The 17,585-nt window shown below is 38.5% G+C and overlaps 1 protein-coding gene across 1 annotated transcript; it reads left to right on the top strand.

Moving 5' to 3' along the window:
* Positions 1-2,582: 2,582 nt before the first annotated feature.
* LOC123670054 (MOB kinase activator-like 2) lies at positions 2,583-16,247 on the top strand. Its single transcript, XM_045603563.1, has 5 exons — positions 2,583-2,691; positions 5,433-5,590; positions 8,446-8,667; positions 14,981-15,177; positions 16,107-16,247. Exons 1-5 carry the CDS (start codon positions 2,621-2,623, stop codon positions 16,245-16,247), a joined length of 789 nt encoding a protein of 262 aa, XP_045459519.1. The 5' UTR covers positions 2,583-2,620.
* The last annotated feature ends 1,338 nt before the right edge of the window (positions 16,248-17,585 follow it).

Here is a 17,585-nt window from a genome sequence, read left to right as displayed (position 1 = left end):
AATATCATTTATATATGTTACAAAAAGAAACGCACCGAGAATCGATCTCTGTGGAATGCCCATCATTAGCATAGATCCAGAAGTTCAGATGGAGATCCACTTTGTTGTGTTGGAATGTTGAATTCTGTTAGATATATGATGAGATACACAAGTTTACTTGTTTCAACTTTGTCTCCCACGCAATTAAATGCTTTTGATAAATCACAGAACACATAAATTTTAATACGCATTTTGTGATTCCGCCAAAGTGTCAGATTCAAGTGTAGCTCAGTCAGGGCACAGCAGGAAATATTTTGCTCAAAATATGGAAAGGTTCGACTGGAGACCTTACAGAAAAATATAACTAAATAATACTGGTTTTTTATTTATTTATTGAGACCTGGACCCAAGTCCTTCGCTCTAAAAATAATACTGCTTTCAAGCAGTGTCGTGTTAAGGTGACCAGAGTTCCTGGAAGTGATTTGGGATAAGGTCGGCAATGCGCTTGCGATACTTCTGGTGTTGCTGGCGTCTGTAAGCAACGGCAACAGCTTACCATCAGGTAAGCTGTATGCTTGTTTGCTGACATAGTTGAATACATAAAGTGTGCATCTTGTAGAGCATACCTCTAGAGAAATCATATTGTTCACAGTGAAAATTGTCATTGATGTTAAAACGGAAAAAAGGTGCTTTAGGTGCTTAATGCTCAAAAATAAATAGAAAATTTTAAATATATTTTTAAATAAGTATTTTTATATTTCTATATTTGATGGTCCTCTTAAATTATTTGTCTGTAATTATCTTCGACAGTCGCTTTGTCATAAATCTCAAAATATGATATAATTTTTTATCAATGCCGTATCTAATAACACTTGTTCAATTGTTTTCATTTAGTAATATTTTTTTTATTTATATTTATTACAAACTTTTATACATATTTACAATTCACATCTTAAAAACAATTTTTTATGTCGATTTGTATATTTATAAAGAAACAGAAATGAGGTTCAGATAAGTTGCTTTTACGTAGCTGAATGTATCTGAAGTCCTTGAAATTTTTTTTTGATGGCTTTCTTTAGGCATTGATTTTTGTGTGCATTACAAACGAGCTACAAGCCGGCGCGTTGTTTACGGAAGCCGCTCTGGCGCTGACACTGACGCGCGTTCTTCCGTCAGTGGAGTCGCGGCGATGTTTCCGATGACCATCATCCAGCCGCCGTGTGTCACGTGTGTGTCTTGTAGGGGTTCACCGCGCGCCTCACCGCCGGTGACTCAGTGCACAATACAATTGTTATGTCGTTTGCGCATAACCCAAATGGCTGTAATGAGTTCCGTGTGGAAAGCGCCGCCGCGCGCCACGCACCTGCTCTATCGTGCATTCCTCGCGCGCGCGGTCGGCCGACCCGCTCATAAAGAATATACCGATATATGTAATTAGATACAAAATTGGTTCGTTCTATACAATCATCAGCAAATGTCGTACAACGTCGTGCGTTTTAGACTATTGAATACTACAATACTTTTTAGGCTCTGACTACACATATCAGCTAAAACACAAAACAGTGTTTACTGTCTTTTAAACCCTATAACATCATTTCTTTTTCCTTTATTCTTTAGGTACTCATTGTTTAAAAAAAAAAATCAATTGAACGGTAAAAACATTTACTCGTGAGTAAACCATACTAACAACTCGACAGCATTATCTATTTTATGATAGTGACGAAAATTCTTAGGAAATCAAAAAATAAATAACATGTAAGAAATGTTTTATTTAGCAATTAAATAAAAGTATAACAATTAGGTACTATGAAATAAGCTGCTTTTTTTTCATATAGACATTTCAATTGCTTCTTTGAAAAACCTAGAACAGTAAAAGGAAAATACATTGAGCGCGCAGCTGCGGGCGGCGGCCTGGCACCGCGCCCGCGCCGCCACCGTCCAGCACGCGGGGTTAACGCTCGTGCCTCACTCGCTCCTGTCCTCCAGGTCACCGCGCCGGCTTCAGATGTCACATAACCGAAAACTGTATTAGATTTATCATCATTGACGTCGTCAAATATAACTTTTGTTTACAATTGCTAGATGGACTTTTTTAAACACTTCACTCTGGTTTTACGATTGTCTCAAATTTTGCGATGTGCTGCCCAATGCACATATTACATATTACATGCACATATTACATTTTATTAACCGACTTACTAAAAGGGATGAGGTTTCGCAATGCGACCGCATATATGCCGTTTATAAACCGATTTTGATGACCGCTGATTATTTTTTGGTTGAAAAGGAGATATCCCAAGGATGGTACCAGTGGTGGTACGAGGGGAAGCTTCAAAAATTGTAGTGGTAACTAGTGTGTTTGTTAATTTTTTTTTTCGTCTACTTACGTTGTATTACTTATCGATGTAATTGAAGTCGGTTTTTTTCGTTTGCTAGCAAACAATTATTTAACTAAATTATCATATGAAACGTATTAAAATATAAATAATTTATCGTGGGCGATAAGCGCGTGTGCGCGGGTGTGAGTAAGAGAGACAAGTTTAATAATGGTCAGCGTGGCGTGGCGCGGCGGGGCGGGGCGCGGGGCGCAGGGCGCAGTCGCCGCGCGTGAGTCTTCTGCTAGCGAGCAGTAGTTCCCGGGATGTGTCACGCGGTGGTTCTGGGCGTGCTATTTTCGCTGCCGTCGTACCTGTACTCGGCCGTGCCGTTCAGGTGAGCCCCAAGCTAGCAGCACCCGCGTCACTCTCGGTACACGCGTGACAAAACGTACACATATTACATGTGTTACTTCGTCTAAAAATGCGAATGAATAAGAACGTGCAAGTGTTTATTTTGCATCTTGTGATAGTATTTGTCAATGGAATTGACTCGCGTGAATATTTATACTATAATTTGTATATTTGTCGTTCAAAGTTAGTTCAGTGATATCGCCGCAGCGACCGCTCCGTCATGCTGACGGATTAATATTGCGATCACGACAGTGTCAGTTTCGCAGCGACGTAATCGAATCGAGTCTACGTTGCCCTATCCCGGCGACGGCTTCCGCATGTCCACCTCCACCGACTCGGTCTCTGTGACGTTTCTTGAGAGCGTGACCTTCGTTATGGAAATTGTCAAAGTTTTGTCGACTTCCTGCCACCGCGAGCTAATGCTTAGTAAAACTTTGAAGTGTGACCGAGTCGCTCAGGTCCATGCGCGGGGTTATGGCTCGCTGTTTTGAGATTTTTGTGTCTTGGCTTTCCGTTTTTATCAACAGTCTACTGTGGAAGTTAGTATTTAGGAACTTGGATTAACTTTTGTTTACATTCACTACAAATGAAACAACAGCAAACATAAGTAACAAACACAAAGAGTACAATCGTTCGTAATCCTCGGGAGACACGGATACGAACATCGCTCGCGATAAATGTGTTTCGATCTATCATTAAATTTAATCGATCGAAGGACAACAACGGTTACTAAACTTTAAGTACTTTTGTTGTAAAATATTTCACTTCATTGTGTTGCAATAATTAAAACGTAGCGTTCACGTGCTCATCTAGCAGCGCTCCCTGCTGCCAAAAGAAAAACAACAAAAATCATCAAACAAATTCAATTATCCTGTTTACTTACTATTTATCGTAGAGGATATTCCTACTCTGCGTGGTCGTAGCCGTCAGCTACGTAATGAATGACATTTTACGGCTCGGTTAGTTGGGATTCAGAAACTTTATGATACTGCACTTTTGTTGATTAATACAATAGAGCTTATCTCGCATGTGTTCTAAACGCTTAGATTGTGTAGTACATCATCGCGTGTAGCTTGTTATGGTATTGATTACTACGAGGGGAAGACTCTCGTGTAATAAGAACATTAAATATTATCTGTATCTGGGGGCACGGTAGTGCCCCCGCCAAGACGAGCCAAAGAAAAAAAAAACGAAAAGCACTACCTATCTTTTCTCGAAGTGCTTCGTCGTTTTTTTGAACCCTCATAACTTGGCTTTGGATTATACCAGATAAACAAAATTCTCGGGATATTACTTACTTTTTACTTTAATCCTCGCTATCTTTGTGTCGGCTAGTGTGCAAGTGCAATGCGATATTTATAAAGAGCAACATCACAACACGTTTTTTTTTTTAAGTAATTGCAGAGTTCTTTGGCAGAATCTATATTCCGAATCGGCGGTGACTTTGCGTTTAACAAGAATTAATTCTGCTTATAATATAATGATTAAAGGTGCTTTTGAAGTCTGTTTGAATATAGTATTTTGTTATTTTTATTTTGATTGAGCTTGAGCTCAGGGGTATTTTGAAATGAAAATTTATAAAATGTAACGATTAAAGTATGTGAGACCTTGACTTTACACTATTCTGTAATTATGACGAGTCTGGTGATACCCTCTTATTCGTGATTGACTTAAAAAGTTACGTCTTGCACTTATCATATTACAACATAATTTACGTATCTAGCTCACACTCATTATTAGAACACTTTAATTCAATTATTTAAATGGAAAAGTGCACGTATCACGTACCACAATCGGGATTGTATAAAGGAGTAAACCATGTTTTGATCATACTTCTTATTAGGTACTTGAGTTGACGATTATTACATTTTTCGTCTTCTCGTCAACTTTAAACTAAGTATCAAATAACGATACCGTATTATGTTGCTATACATTGTACATTTTGGCGGATTATTCTCTTTAAGAGACTGCGGGACCCTAACCCCCGCTTTATTGACTTTGCCAATCTGTCGCATGTAACGGTCGACTGAGGTTGATTAAGAACTATTTGACTGTTAATAGTTTGCCTGACACGTAATTGCGGTCACTTCTCTCTTCTTATTTGAGGTCTGGTCTTAATAGTCTGTGTATATCAGTTGTTTTTTATGACAAGTTTAAAATTTTTAATTTACGAATGTCTTTTATTTTTGGATAAACATCGCGAACGATTTTTTGTACTGACAGTTACGTTACTACACTTTTTTAACTAAAAATCGTACGATTATTAACAAGTGCTTATTCTGTTTTAAAATGCTTAAAACGTTTATTTTTTTTACCTAGGTATATTTTAATCGCTTCAATCTTAATAATACATTTGACTTTCAAATACAAAATTAACGGATGAATGTTTAACGAATATTGATTTGAGCAGAAATGACGTCACACACGACACTCCGCTCCCACGTAGTTGTCAACGAATCAGCGATTGGAATATGGTTATACATATTTGAAATTAATTTAAAAGTGATTAGTTTTAAGGAGACGACATTCGGCGCTGTCGTGCAGTGTGTTTTGTGCTGACGTATTGTTTATTTATTTTTATCTGTTTAATTCTTTCGTATACCGCTAGTTTAAGCTTTTTATCTTAATTTAATTACTATTACAATTGACAATTAATATCATCATATTTCTAGTTCAGGTTATATTTGACAGTGTTGCTAATATTTGTTCGTGATGGTATTCCAGGAAGGCGCGGCGCAAGGAGCGCGAAGGTGAGGGCGCTGGCGATCCCAAGCTGTACCTGCAGGAGGCGCTGCTGGAGCGCAAGCTGCCCGAGCTGGACATGCGCCAGCTCGTCGACCTGCCCGATGGCCTCGACTACAACGAGTGGCTCGCGTCGCACAGTCAGTATACTACTATATATTTATCCTGTCCGTAGGTTTATTACTTTAATATGAAAACGGTGTAATAAAGTAAGTAAAATAATAATACTGACTATTTTATAGGAAAAATACAGGAGTTCCTTTCTTAATTGATTAAGTTTCTGCTAAAATTCGATAGCACTTAGAATGACTGTAACAACAGGGCAGAATAAACACGTCTCGTGTGTAAACGCGATGTCAAACGAGCTTGACGCGTGGGCGCGCGGCTCGTTCCTCCGCCCTCGTCACTGCCGCCAGTGGGCGCGCGGCTCGAGGCGCGCATTATCGCGCCTAAAATAAACGTGTAAACAAGATCCAGTTGCGAACACTCGCAATAAACCCATGATGATAGGAACCAATCGTCTGTCAAAAATTCTTGTAACTGTATTAAGGCTTAAATAATTGGCAGTAGTCATTTTTTTTAAATTAAAGAAACTATTGGTCTTGAACGTCATTTTACGTGTTTACCTCAAGAACTAATTCATCATCTAGTACAATATTATAGTAGTATGTACTTTTAGCCATTGACGAGTTGTCCAAAAGTTGGACATTTTCGAAGGAGCAAGATGGTGTATTGCCAGACATTTGAAGACAGGGCTACGATAGTTTGTCGCGCGTTAAAAAAAATATGTAATAAATATATGTACATGTAATTAAATTAAAAGAGCATAGAACAAGAGAATATTAATTCTTTTTTAACGCGACGAACTAAATCACAGAGGTAAATATATATTTTTAAAAAAAGTTAGTGATCAGATTGGATTGGAGAACAAAATTAAATCAGACTAATGTAGAAAGTAATTTAATACAAGGAAACACAATTTTAAGCTTTAATTTAAACTACACGGGTTCGAATTATTTCCGACACGTGGGTGGAGGTTAACTGTGGTCACTTATCATAGCGAGTCTCCGTGACACGTGGCTCCGCAGAAACTCCCTGGATGATCACCCGCCAGTCTCTCGAGTTCAGTTGTCCAAACTTCACCACACCATCTCCATCACGATGTCAGTCGAGGTTAAAAAAATTTTTGCTCGGCCAGAGGGAAGAATCCCGATGCTTATCCGTGCTCCAGCACAGCACGAGCCACAAGAAGTATCGAAAAGGTTGAGCAGTTCTTTATCGTAGATGTTGGGGTCCTAACAGCTAACCCACAAAATCCTGCCACGTGGTATCACCGGCAACAACGGCACCGCAACGGTGTCCGCCACGCCAAGGACCCTAGAAAGTCACACCACAAAAGTGAGCCCTTCCGTAGTCAACCCCCAACGTCTCTGGGTTGACACGGAAAAGGCCCACAAAGACGAGCACATCCTAAAATTTTACAATAATTTAATTTAATAAAACAATAAACTTTGGAGCAAATAAAATTAATCTAACACACACAATCTACAAACATATTCGCAATTAAAACAAAAGTAATTTAGTAATTAAAATTAAATAAAAGTGTTTAATATTACAACAACTCACCCAACAAAATCGCACCCTGAACCTGACTGAGGCTGAAGACAAAGGAAAAGGAAGAAGCTGCACAGCACCAGCGCTTATATAGTGCAGAGCCTAATCTACACCGCGAACCCCACCAATGGTTGCTTACGCAGCCCTACGTCACACGAAATACGCTAATAGCGAAACGCCTAGCAATGAAGAACAGCAATTCGACGAAACGAAATAATTGTTAAGAGAATGAACGAAGAATAAAAATATACCTACGTTACTAGTTATTGTATTTTTATAAATATTAGTAATTTAATTGCTGTGTATTTATTATAATTTCATGTATCCCGATATGTTTAAACGCATCCATTAAAACATCATTCACTACCAAAAATAAGAGTAATTTGTCTTTATGGTTGACGATTTTGTATATTTTAACGCGGAAAAGTAAAGTTTACTCTAGATTCAAACTAGCCCAATGCGATCTAAACTATTATTTTATTTATTTTTATTTTTATTTTTACTAATTTTATTTGGACAAACAGTAATTGCTACATTACAATTTTCACATAAAATCTATACTACAATTGAGCTTAAATGCGCAACATTTTATTTAAGTTGTCACAACATGCACAAAAAGAGACGTAACACTAGTATTATTAAAAATATGATATCTACGAATCGAAATACAGATGAGTATAGTTAAAAATAGATGTAGCTAAAGTTAAAAATAAGCATAAACAGCAAACACAAAAACCAAAAAATCTTTTAATTTATAAGTAATTAGTCCCTCAATAATGCCAAAAAACCCAATTTATCACATTAAATTTTTTAAATAAACTTATACACATTTTTGTTAATGTAAATTAAATGCGTAACGTATTGGAATAGGTTAAAGAAATTCTTGATGGGCCTGTATTAGTAATGTTCGCTGAGTATAACCGAGCGCCTACCTACGATCATCATCATGAGCGTGTATCTACGTGTATTCGGGAGGTAATCCTCAACACTAGACCAAGTTCACTTTTGCACAATTTCACAACAATATTCAAAATTGTAATGGGGTATAATTAAAATATTTATTGTATTAGACTTGGTTTGAAAAGAATTAACTCTTTCTTAGACCTTAGTAAGTGTCTGATAAATTTTGTTCGAAACACTTTGGAGTATAAATAAATGTAAGAAAAGGTATCATGTTTATAATTGTTAGTAGCAGCTTAACCCTAAGTATCGACCACCAGCAATATATTCTTATAGAAGACCGACCAGCGTACACATGCTGTTTTGGAATATTGACCAATTTAAATAAATAAAAAAATGATTGAAATATGTTTACGTTTTACGTTTTATGTTCGATTGCATATTTTAGGCGTGCTTAACATGAAGTGTAATTCGTTTGCAGCGCTGGCGCTTTTCGACCACGTGAACCTGCTGTACGGCACGGTGTCGGAGTTCTGCACGGCGGCGTCGTGCGCCGACATGACGGGCCCGGGCGGCCGCACGTACGCGTGGTACGACGAGCGCGGCAAGAAGTCGCGCGTCGCCGCGCCGCAGTACGTCGACTACGTCATGACCTACACACAGAAGACGGTCAACGACGAGACCATTTTTCCTACTAAGTACGGTAAGTGGCGGTAGGCGATTGTAGGGTGTCTGCGCCTTGGTGAAATGTTCAATGTTAAAATGGTAAATTATAAAGCAATATGGCTTCAAAATGTTTATTAAATTTCTTAAATGTTACGTGTAAAATGTTTTAATGTTGATGAACGCATCCGATTGTAAGAACGGTAAAATATAAAAAATCAAAATCAAAAACAGCTTTATTCAAATAGGCCCCAAGAGCACTTTCGAATCGTCAATTTACAAATTAAAACTAAAAAAAAATTTTTGTTTTTTTTTTGTAAAAGTAAAGCCATTATCTAAATTCGGAATGTAGATTCTGCAGAGAAGAATCGGCAAGAAACTCCGCAGTCACTCTTTTGAAAAATAATATATAAACTGTGTTTTAGTACAAAATTAGTAACATTTTGCATAAAATACAGCGCCACTAAGTCCACCCATCTTTATCAACTATGTAATCCTGCACCGAATAATAAGCTTTATCTATTATTATTTTTTTATAAAAACTAAATTTATGTTGAGACAATTCAAAAAGTGTTTGTGGGATTTTAATATACATGCGAATATCATAACCTAGAAAGGAGATGTTTACTTGGCGTAGTCGGAAACTTGGAGTTACAATTTTGTTATTCCTTCTCGTATTTACACTGCGATTATTACTATTTATTTCAAAACAATGAATATTCTGGTGAATATACAGAATATTGTTATAAATAATTATATTGCGACGCAATTGTTAATATGTCAACCTTTTATTTATTTATTTATTTATTTTGACGGGCCCGAAGAACAAAATCGTATCTGCAAAATTACCAAATTACAGTACGTAGCTTAGAAGTTCTGCTGAAATACAATCATTTACTACTTACGCAAATAAAGATGATGTTTGGAAAATCATTGTAAAAGCTAATCAGGAACTTTGTTTATTTATTTCTACATGTTTAGAAAGACTTTAACTTTTATTTTAGGCTAAAATTAATTCTTATAATATTATAGGGATTTGTTCTTCGGAACTACCTAGCACTTATCGAAATATACGATTTTGTTTTAGGAAATTGAATAAAAAAATAATAACCCATGTGAACATATGATGTTTTTCTCAGATAATTTAGTCGACAATATAATAGTATGTGCACATTTATATTAAAGAAAACACATTGATTTTTATTAATCAAAGCTTTAATAATATAAAAGTAGCACAGTGGGATCTTCGTTACAAAACAAACGTCAAATAGGTGTTAAAAATTCTCTCATTATTACTAGATAAATCATCATAAAATATAAAAGAAAATAAACTTTAACAAAAAATAAACAATTACTCTTATTTCTTGATCCATTCAGGAGATTACTTATTTAAAATCACAGTTTCAATTACGATTACTAGTTAAGTCCTAAACTTTCTACTTCGTTTTTATATTTTATATTAGTTTTTTTAATCACAGCAAATTAAAATTCAATCAGTCTCAAGCTTTCTATCATTATTACATAAATCAATATTATGGTTAAGATTCATCGTCATATATATTGTTTCTTTCATCATTGCAATCAGAAGTATAATATGGTAAAGATTTAAAGAATACTGCATTGCATGAATTTATGACACCAGAATCACACATGCTCAGTAAATTTTTATATTTAGTTTTTGTTAGCTTGAGAGGTGACGAATAAGCATACTTCTAATACAGGTAAAATATTACCTGAGTTTCTTGTATCGCTGCGAACAATTAAGCATTCATAAGTTTCTTGGTTTCATCATTCCATCATCATTCCAGCCTATTGCAATCCACTGCTGGACATAGGCCTCCACAAGTTCGCGCCAAAAATACGTGAACTCATGTGTGTTGCCCATAGTCACCACGCTGGGCAGGCGGGTTGGTGACCGCAGGCCTGGCTTTGTCGCACCTATGACGCTGCTGCCCGTCTTCGGCCTGTGTGTTTCAAAGCCAGCGGTTAGATGGTTATCCCGCCATCGGTCAACTTCTAAGTTCCAAGGTGGTACTGGAACCTTGTTATCCCTTAGTCGCCTCTTACGACACTCACGGGAAGAGAGGGGGTGTCTATATTCTTTGGTTGAAATCACACTTATAATACAGTTTATTCGGTTCCGATTTATCAACGAAAACTTCCTTAATCTTAGTCCACAATATTTTCTGTTGTCTAAAATTCTTGTTCCACAATTTGTCATTTACGTGAACCTTAAAATTAAGAAAATTTTCATGTGTTATATTTTTTACTACATACGATTCTCCTTTTGTTTTTGCCCATCTTACAAGTAAACGCCATTCATCTAGTGTGTAAATAGTTTTTGAAGAAGAGGACCGCTCTATAAGGGCATGCACACTGTCTCCCTTGTTCTGTGTATGTCCCTTTTCAAGAAATCGATCTGTGATTGATGCCTTGTACTTTTTGGCTGCATACAAATATGAAAAAAAGTCAAATCTATTCCGATTTTGGCCAGCAAAACTATCTGACCAGAAACGAAATTCTTTGGCGCCTAGTTCTATAGTTTTTATTTACAATTTCGCGATATTGACGCGTGGCTGTTTATTGAAGCATTCAAGTCTTTGTTCTTTTGTTATTTTATCCACACACTTATTCCTACAACTACAGGGCTTTCCCATTATTTTTTCACCAACAAATTTACCTCGCTTTGATACATAGCTCTTTCCAAGCAAACTTTTTCTTTTCACGTCAGACCAGTCTTGCTTATGTACCAAGCGTTTCTTTGATCTTTGCTATCGCGTCATTTCTGGTATTAAGTTAGATGCACTAATGTTTAGCAATCGAATTGAATTAACCCAACTAGTATGATCGGGACAAAAAGGGTCATTACATTTTATGTGTACATTACTACTGTATACTGGGGAAGGCATTGGAGTAGCTAAAACCATATGTGTGTGTATATATATATATATATATATATATATATACACTAGAATTTCTGCACCATATATATATGTTGCAGTCAGAACTCTTAACCAGTCAAAAGTACTATTGACTAGCGAAATCAGTCAAAAGTACTTTTGACTGGACAAGTTGGTCAAAAGTGGTTTTGACTGAAAATTATTGGTTATTAGTACTTTTGACTGCAAATTCGCGGTCAAAAATACTTTTGACTGACGCTCTCCGTCAAAAGTAGTTTTAACTGCAAAAAAGCGTCAGTCAAAAGCACTATTAACTCGTTAGATGTGAATAAATTTAGTGAAATGATCCTGATAAACCATAATAAATTTATGCCCGCGATCTTCTTGCGACTGCATGTCAATCAGATCGACTTGGCAGCGGCAGTTCATTTCAGTGTGCAGGATCGGTTTCTAAACCTGACCCATCCTTTTCTTGCTTTTTTTCCTTTGGGATACTTCGCACATTGATAAATATATATTAATCATTTCTTTTGTAACATTAGCGTACTTTTTTGCCGTTTCATTCTTAAGTCTATCGCGACCACCATGCCCTATAGAAATATGAGCAGCATCAATAATGTCGTAGATTTCCTCAGCCGGCAAAAATATTTGACAGGTTCTGTGTTTGTAACTAATTTTTTTATACCACAAACTTCAATGTGTTAAAGCGTTGTAGTCTACTGTACTGTAATGGTGTTTCCTTTTCATTAAATTTCGCGTCTTCCACATCCATTGCAAACTTTTCAAATTTTTCTTTTGTCATCACATTGAAATGACTATCTTTCATATCTTCCATCGCTAAAATTCTTTGCAAAAAGCCTTCTTTCTTTTCGTAGTCACTCATTTTTGTTCTAATATCAGCACGTTCTCCACTAATAATGAGTAATATAAAAGTTTATATGTGCGTTTGTCGTTATTTTTATCGACCACCTTAACTTTTTAAGAGTTTTGACTGATACAACCAGTCAAAACCACTTTTGAAGGAATCATTTAGTCAAAAGTACTTTTAACCAGCTCCATTGGGCAAAAGTACTTTTAACTGTTATTTTAGTCAAAGGTATTATTAACTAAAGCAAACGGTCAAAAGTACTTCTGACTGATTTTGCTAGTCAATAGTGCTTTTGACTGGTTAAGAGTTTTGACTGCAACATATATATATATATACGATTCTTCAAATTCTCAAATTCTTCAATGTAAACAGCTGGTGAGTTATTGAAACTAGAGGTTATTTCTATATTTAATGGTGTAAGCACTTCGTCAGGATGTGAGGTTTGTACTAAATGAGGAGGTGGTGAATCAAGATGCTCGCAGTTGGCCTGAAAAATATCGGTGTTAACTTCCTTTTGATAGCCTAATACATTTGTGTGAACCTTTTAATCAAAAACATCATGCCAAATTTCTGCCATATCGATGTCGATATTCTGAGCCGCTGGCGGCAAAAGAGACGTGTTGGTGTTACGTTGACCGGCAGATTCTATCAAAATGAAAATAAAAATGTATTTAATTTGTGTGGTATTATATTTAAAAACTATTGATTTACATTCTAGTTATATATTTTTTCTTAAAAAGAGGTTAAATTAGATACTTTTGAGTAGAACATGCTCGCATGTTAAAACTTATACGACAAACAAAATCGTTTATTTAGATACAGCAACATTTTTTGGGTACAACTTCGTACAACAAGATCGTATGTGCTTAAGCGATGAATGGCTTTAAGCTGATTTTTGTCGAATAAAAACTTATGTGAAACTACTGGGGTAAAATTAAATACACCACAATTAAGTATTTTAGTGTCTATAAAATATAGGTAAATGAAATATGTTGGTTATTAAGGAACAATTACATGGGTTATAGATTTCTGTAGAACAACATTGTAAATTAACAAACGACCAAAAGATACGCGTTTTAAATAATTTTGGTAAATTAGCTTCTAGATTTATAAAGTAACACCAGTAACTATTTTTTTAATTACCTTAATGAAAAAAAAATATCTATTACTTACCTTGTTTAGAGATTTCTTCGTCCTCGTTGCTACAAGGAGTTGGATCGTCACTAATTTTATCCAAAAAAGGTCTAAATTAAATATTCTCTCTTTCTAGATGCACTAGACATCGTTACAATCACTTATTACTCACGAAACCTGAAATTATGATATTAAACCGAATTCTCGAGGAATTCTTGATGTCTTGCTAAAATGTTCGACTTTGCCGAGTACAAACACGTAAATGACGATGGGTCGCGGCACGCGCGGTTTCAGGGTGTAAAGAACAAGCTCGTATATGTGAATACATGTTTGTTCGCTGCAGTACATTGTAGATAAGATGATGTTCGCTTGAGTATTTAGAAAAATAAAAGACCAATAAATAAATAAAAAATATTGCCATGTAGCTTTTTGCATGTTTAATACGAATCAATAGTAAAACAGATTTCATCTTATTTTTCCATAAGATTTTGTTCTTGGGGCCCGTCGATTTATTTAATTACGTACAGAACAGGTTACAGCCATTAAAAGATACAGACATAGTTTATACATAACACAATGTCCAGGTTGAAACCCTTAATGTGCACGATATATAGCAACATAATACAGTAAGCAGAACAGAAGTGGATGGAATGCAATATACATATATAAATTTGAACTCAAAAACTAAGATTACTTAACAAGTTATATTTATTAAAATTTTGGTTTTGAAAGAAGCGAGAGAACAGTGATAGATGCCTATATCGATAAACATCCCGTAGGGAGACTCGAGCTCCAAGTTCGTAAATGCCGCGAATAGCCCTTTTTTGCAAGATAAATACAGTATCAATATCTGTAGCATTACCCCACAGTAACAGGCCGTAAGACATGACACTATGGAAATAGCTAAACTATATTAAACGTGCAGTTGCAACGTCGGTCAGTTACTGTACTTTTCTAACTGCGAATGCTGCGGAGATGAGTCTACCATTCAAGGATGACAAATGGGAATTCCACTGAAGTTTTGAGCCCAGATGTATCCCTAAGAAAACTTTAGTATCATTGACAGTAAGCCTCTCGTTATTGATTATAAAATTATAATTTGGATGCTTAACATTAGGTAACGAAAACACATTAGTGGACGCACTTGGTTTTTTTTTTGGCACATTGAAGTATAATGCACGGCTTTGGCCTAATTTATCAATCTCGACATGTGCGATATTGTTTCGGTATGTCGAAACATCTAAGTGTTCGATAATAATTGACCGATCTGTGGTCAAGAGTCAACATATGATGCAACAACAAGATATAATTGGTCTTCAACGCGGACACAGTTAGTTTTCAATACTTGCTCTTAGCATGTCGTGTGGCAGTTAATTTTGCAAATACTACATGTTTTGACAAGTACGTCGCAAGTGGTGGTGCGGTATCGCTCAGAGCGCGTGTGTCCGCAGCGAACGAGTTCCCGGCGCAGTTCGGCGGCGTGGTGCGGCGCGTGGTGCGCCTGCTGTTCCACGTGGTGGCGCATATGTACGCGGCGCACTTCCGCCAGCTGGCGCTGCTGGGCCTGCACGCGCACCTGCACCTCACCTTCGCGCACCTCACGGCGCTCGACCGCCGCTTCGCGCTGCTCGACCACAAGGAGACCGAGGTGACTATACGACGCTAGTGCTTCGCATGGAATATATCAGTCTGGTTTTTATAAATATATAAATTAAATGCAGGCTTCCTCACTGTGTTTTGAAGATTCAGTGTGACCCAGAGGAACAGTCCCTAAACTAAGATTCCACATTACAGCAATATGTTGGTATTTCGGGTAATTGATTCATTGTTCTTGAATCAAAGTTACGTGTAGATTATACCTGGAAAATAATGAAATACGATTGTTTAGCGAGTGACTGCTCTAGCTAGCGGCATACTAGCGGCTGAAGAGTTCTGTCAATTATTACGTTAACATACATTATAAAAGCACAATGAACTATTAACTACTACTTATATATTATACTTATAAAATAATTTGACTTTTAAGAATTAAAAATATATTAGAGACATATAGATTTATTATATATGTCTCTAATATATTATAGATGATAGATTAGAGATATATAGATTTTTTTATGGCAACCCTGTTAGTTTTATTATATTAAAAAAAATTTTTGATCTGATAAAATCTTCAACCTGTAAGCAGATGAGGGAAGGTCGACCTTACTTGGGTTCTTATATTATAAAGTTTAAAATGAAAACGACGAGTTACAGTGATAGATATATTAAAAGTGTAGTTTACTTGTGGTGTTTTATAGTTTTTAGTACTTTTTTATTTGGAATAAACGTATTTAATTATACGATCCTTTCACATACTTTTAATGTATGAGGCTAATTTTAATATGCGTGGTCAGGTAGTCTCAATGGGTGGATATCCATTACTACAGAATAACAAAGTACGAAACGAAAGTCCTGACGAAAATTTTATAGTTTGTATGAATTTACCAAAGAGAATCAATTCTGAGTGTTGTGTCAGTCGCACGAGTACTACCGATAACTACCGATAACTGTCGATCGCTGACGAGCCCTCTGCCGCAGGTTCTCCGCGACCTGGAGGTGGCGCTGCGGTTGTCGGAGCCGGCGCACAGCGGCGGAGGGGGCGCGGGGGGCGCGGCGGACGACGACGCGTCGCCGCGCCGCCGCTCACCCGTCGTGACGCAGCCGCTGGCCTCCGCGTGACGCGCGCCCCGCCGCCCCTCAGCCGCTGGCGTCCGCGTGACGCGCGCCCCGCCGCCCCTCAGCCGCTGGCGTCCGCGTGACGCGCGCCCCGCCGCCCCTCAGCCGCTGGCGTCCGCGCGCCCCGCCGCCCCTCAGCCGCTGGCTTCCGCGTGACGCGCGCCCCGCCGCCCCTCAGCCGCTGGCCTCCGCGTGACGCGCGCCCCGCCGCCTCTCAGCCGCTGGCCTCCGCGTGACGCGCGCCCCGCCCCTCAGCCGCTGGCCTCCGCGTGACGCGCGCCCCGCCGCCTCTCAGCCGCTGGCCTCCGCGTGACGCGCGCCCCGCCGCCCCTCAGCCGCTGGCCTCCGCGTGACGCGCGCCCCGCCGCCCCTCAGCCGCTGGCCTCCGCGTGACGCGCGCCCCGCCGCCCCTCAGCCGCTGGCCTCCGCGTGACGCGCGCCCCGCCGCCCCTCAGCCGCTGGCCTCCGCGTGACGCGCGCCCCGCCGCCCCTCAGCCGCTGGCCTCCGCGTGACGCGCGCCCCGCCGCCCCTCAGCCGCTGGCCTCCGCGTGACGCGCGCCCCGCCGCCCCTCAGCCGCTGGCCTCCGCGTGACGCGCGCCCCGCCGCCCCTCAGCCGCTGGCCTCCGCGTGACGCGCGCCCCGCCGCCCCTCAGCCGCTAACATCCACGTGACGCGCGCTCCGCAGCCCCGCGATACGTAGGGTACTTAAGAATCGTCAGATGCCTTCCGCGCTTCCGCGACTCAATCGAAAAGTTGATGCGTGTACGTTTCATAAGTTAAAGATTGTTAACTCTATTGTAAATATTTCGATCTGTTAAGTAGTTTTAGGTGATTACGATTAGTTTATAAATTTGTGATTGCTTTGGTTGTAAATAAAAGTGATATTTGTTTAACTAATAAACTGAAAGCTTTACGAGTGTCTTTGATTTGACCGTATCCTTTATTTCACGCCCCTATTCCTATTGCATTACAATTGTTTTTTTTTTTAATTTTGAAATTTAAGTTTTTTGTGAACTCTGTCGATCCTTACCAATACCTAATGTCAAACGAAGCGAGATTCCATGCTCTGTGGTGGAATCCTACCAACAATATATAGAGCAACTTGAGGAAATGCTTACTAACTGCGCATGGGGCTTCGCGACGTACAATATCAATTAACCCAACTGCATCGCTGGATGTGGTAGTTGGTACTTTCACCTCGGTATCAGTGAATCTAGTGACGCTGTCACACAACCAGATAGACCACGTTCTTTTCATTCTCAGAGTATGTTATGAGCAAAACTTCTACTTGCTAACCCTATGGATCTAAATAGTACAGACTGTCAATATCATCGTCAGC

This window comes from Melitaea cinxia, chromosome 4 (assembly GCF_905220565.1).
Source record: "Melitaea cinxia chromosome 4, ilMelCinx1.1, whole genome shotgun sequence".
NCBI classification, from domain to species: Eukaryota; Metazoa; Arthropoda; class Insecta; order Lepidoptera; family Nymphalidae; genus Melitaea; species Melitaea cinxia.
This window is presented reverse-complemented; position numbering and strand designations above follow the sequence as displayed.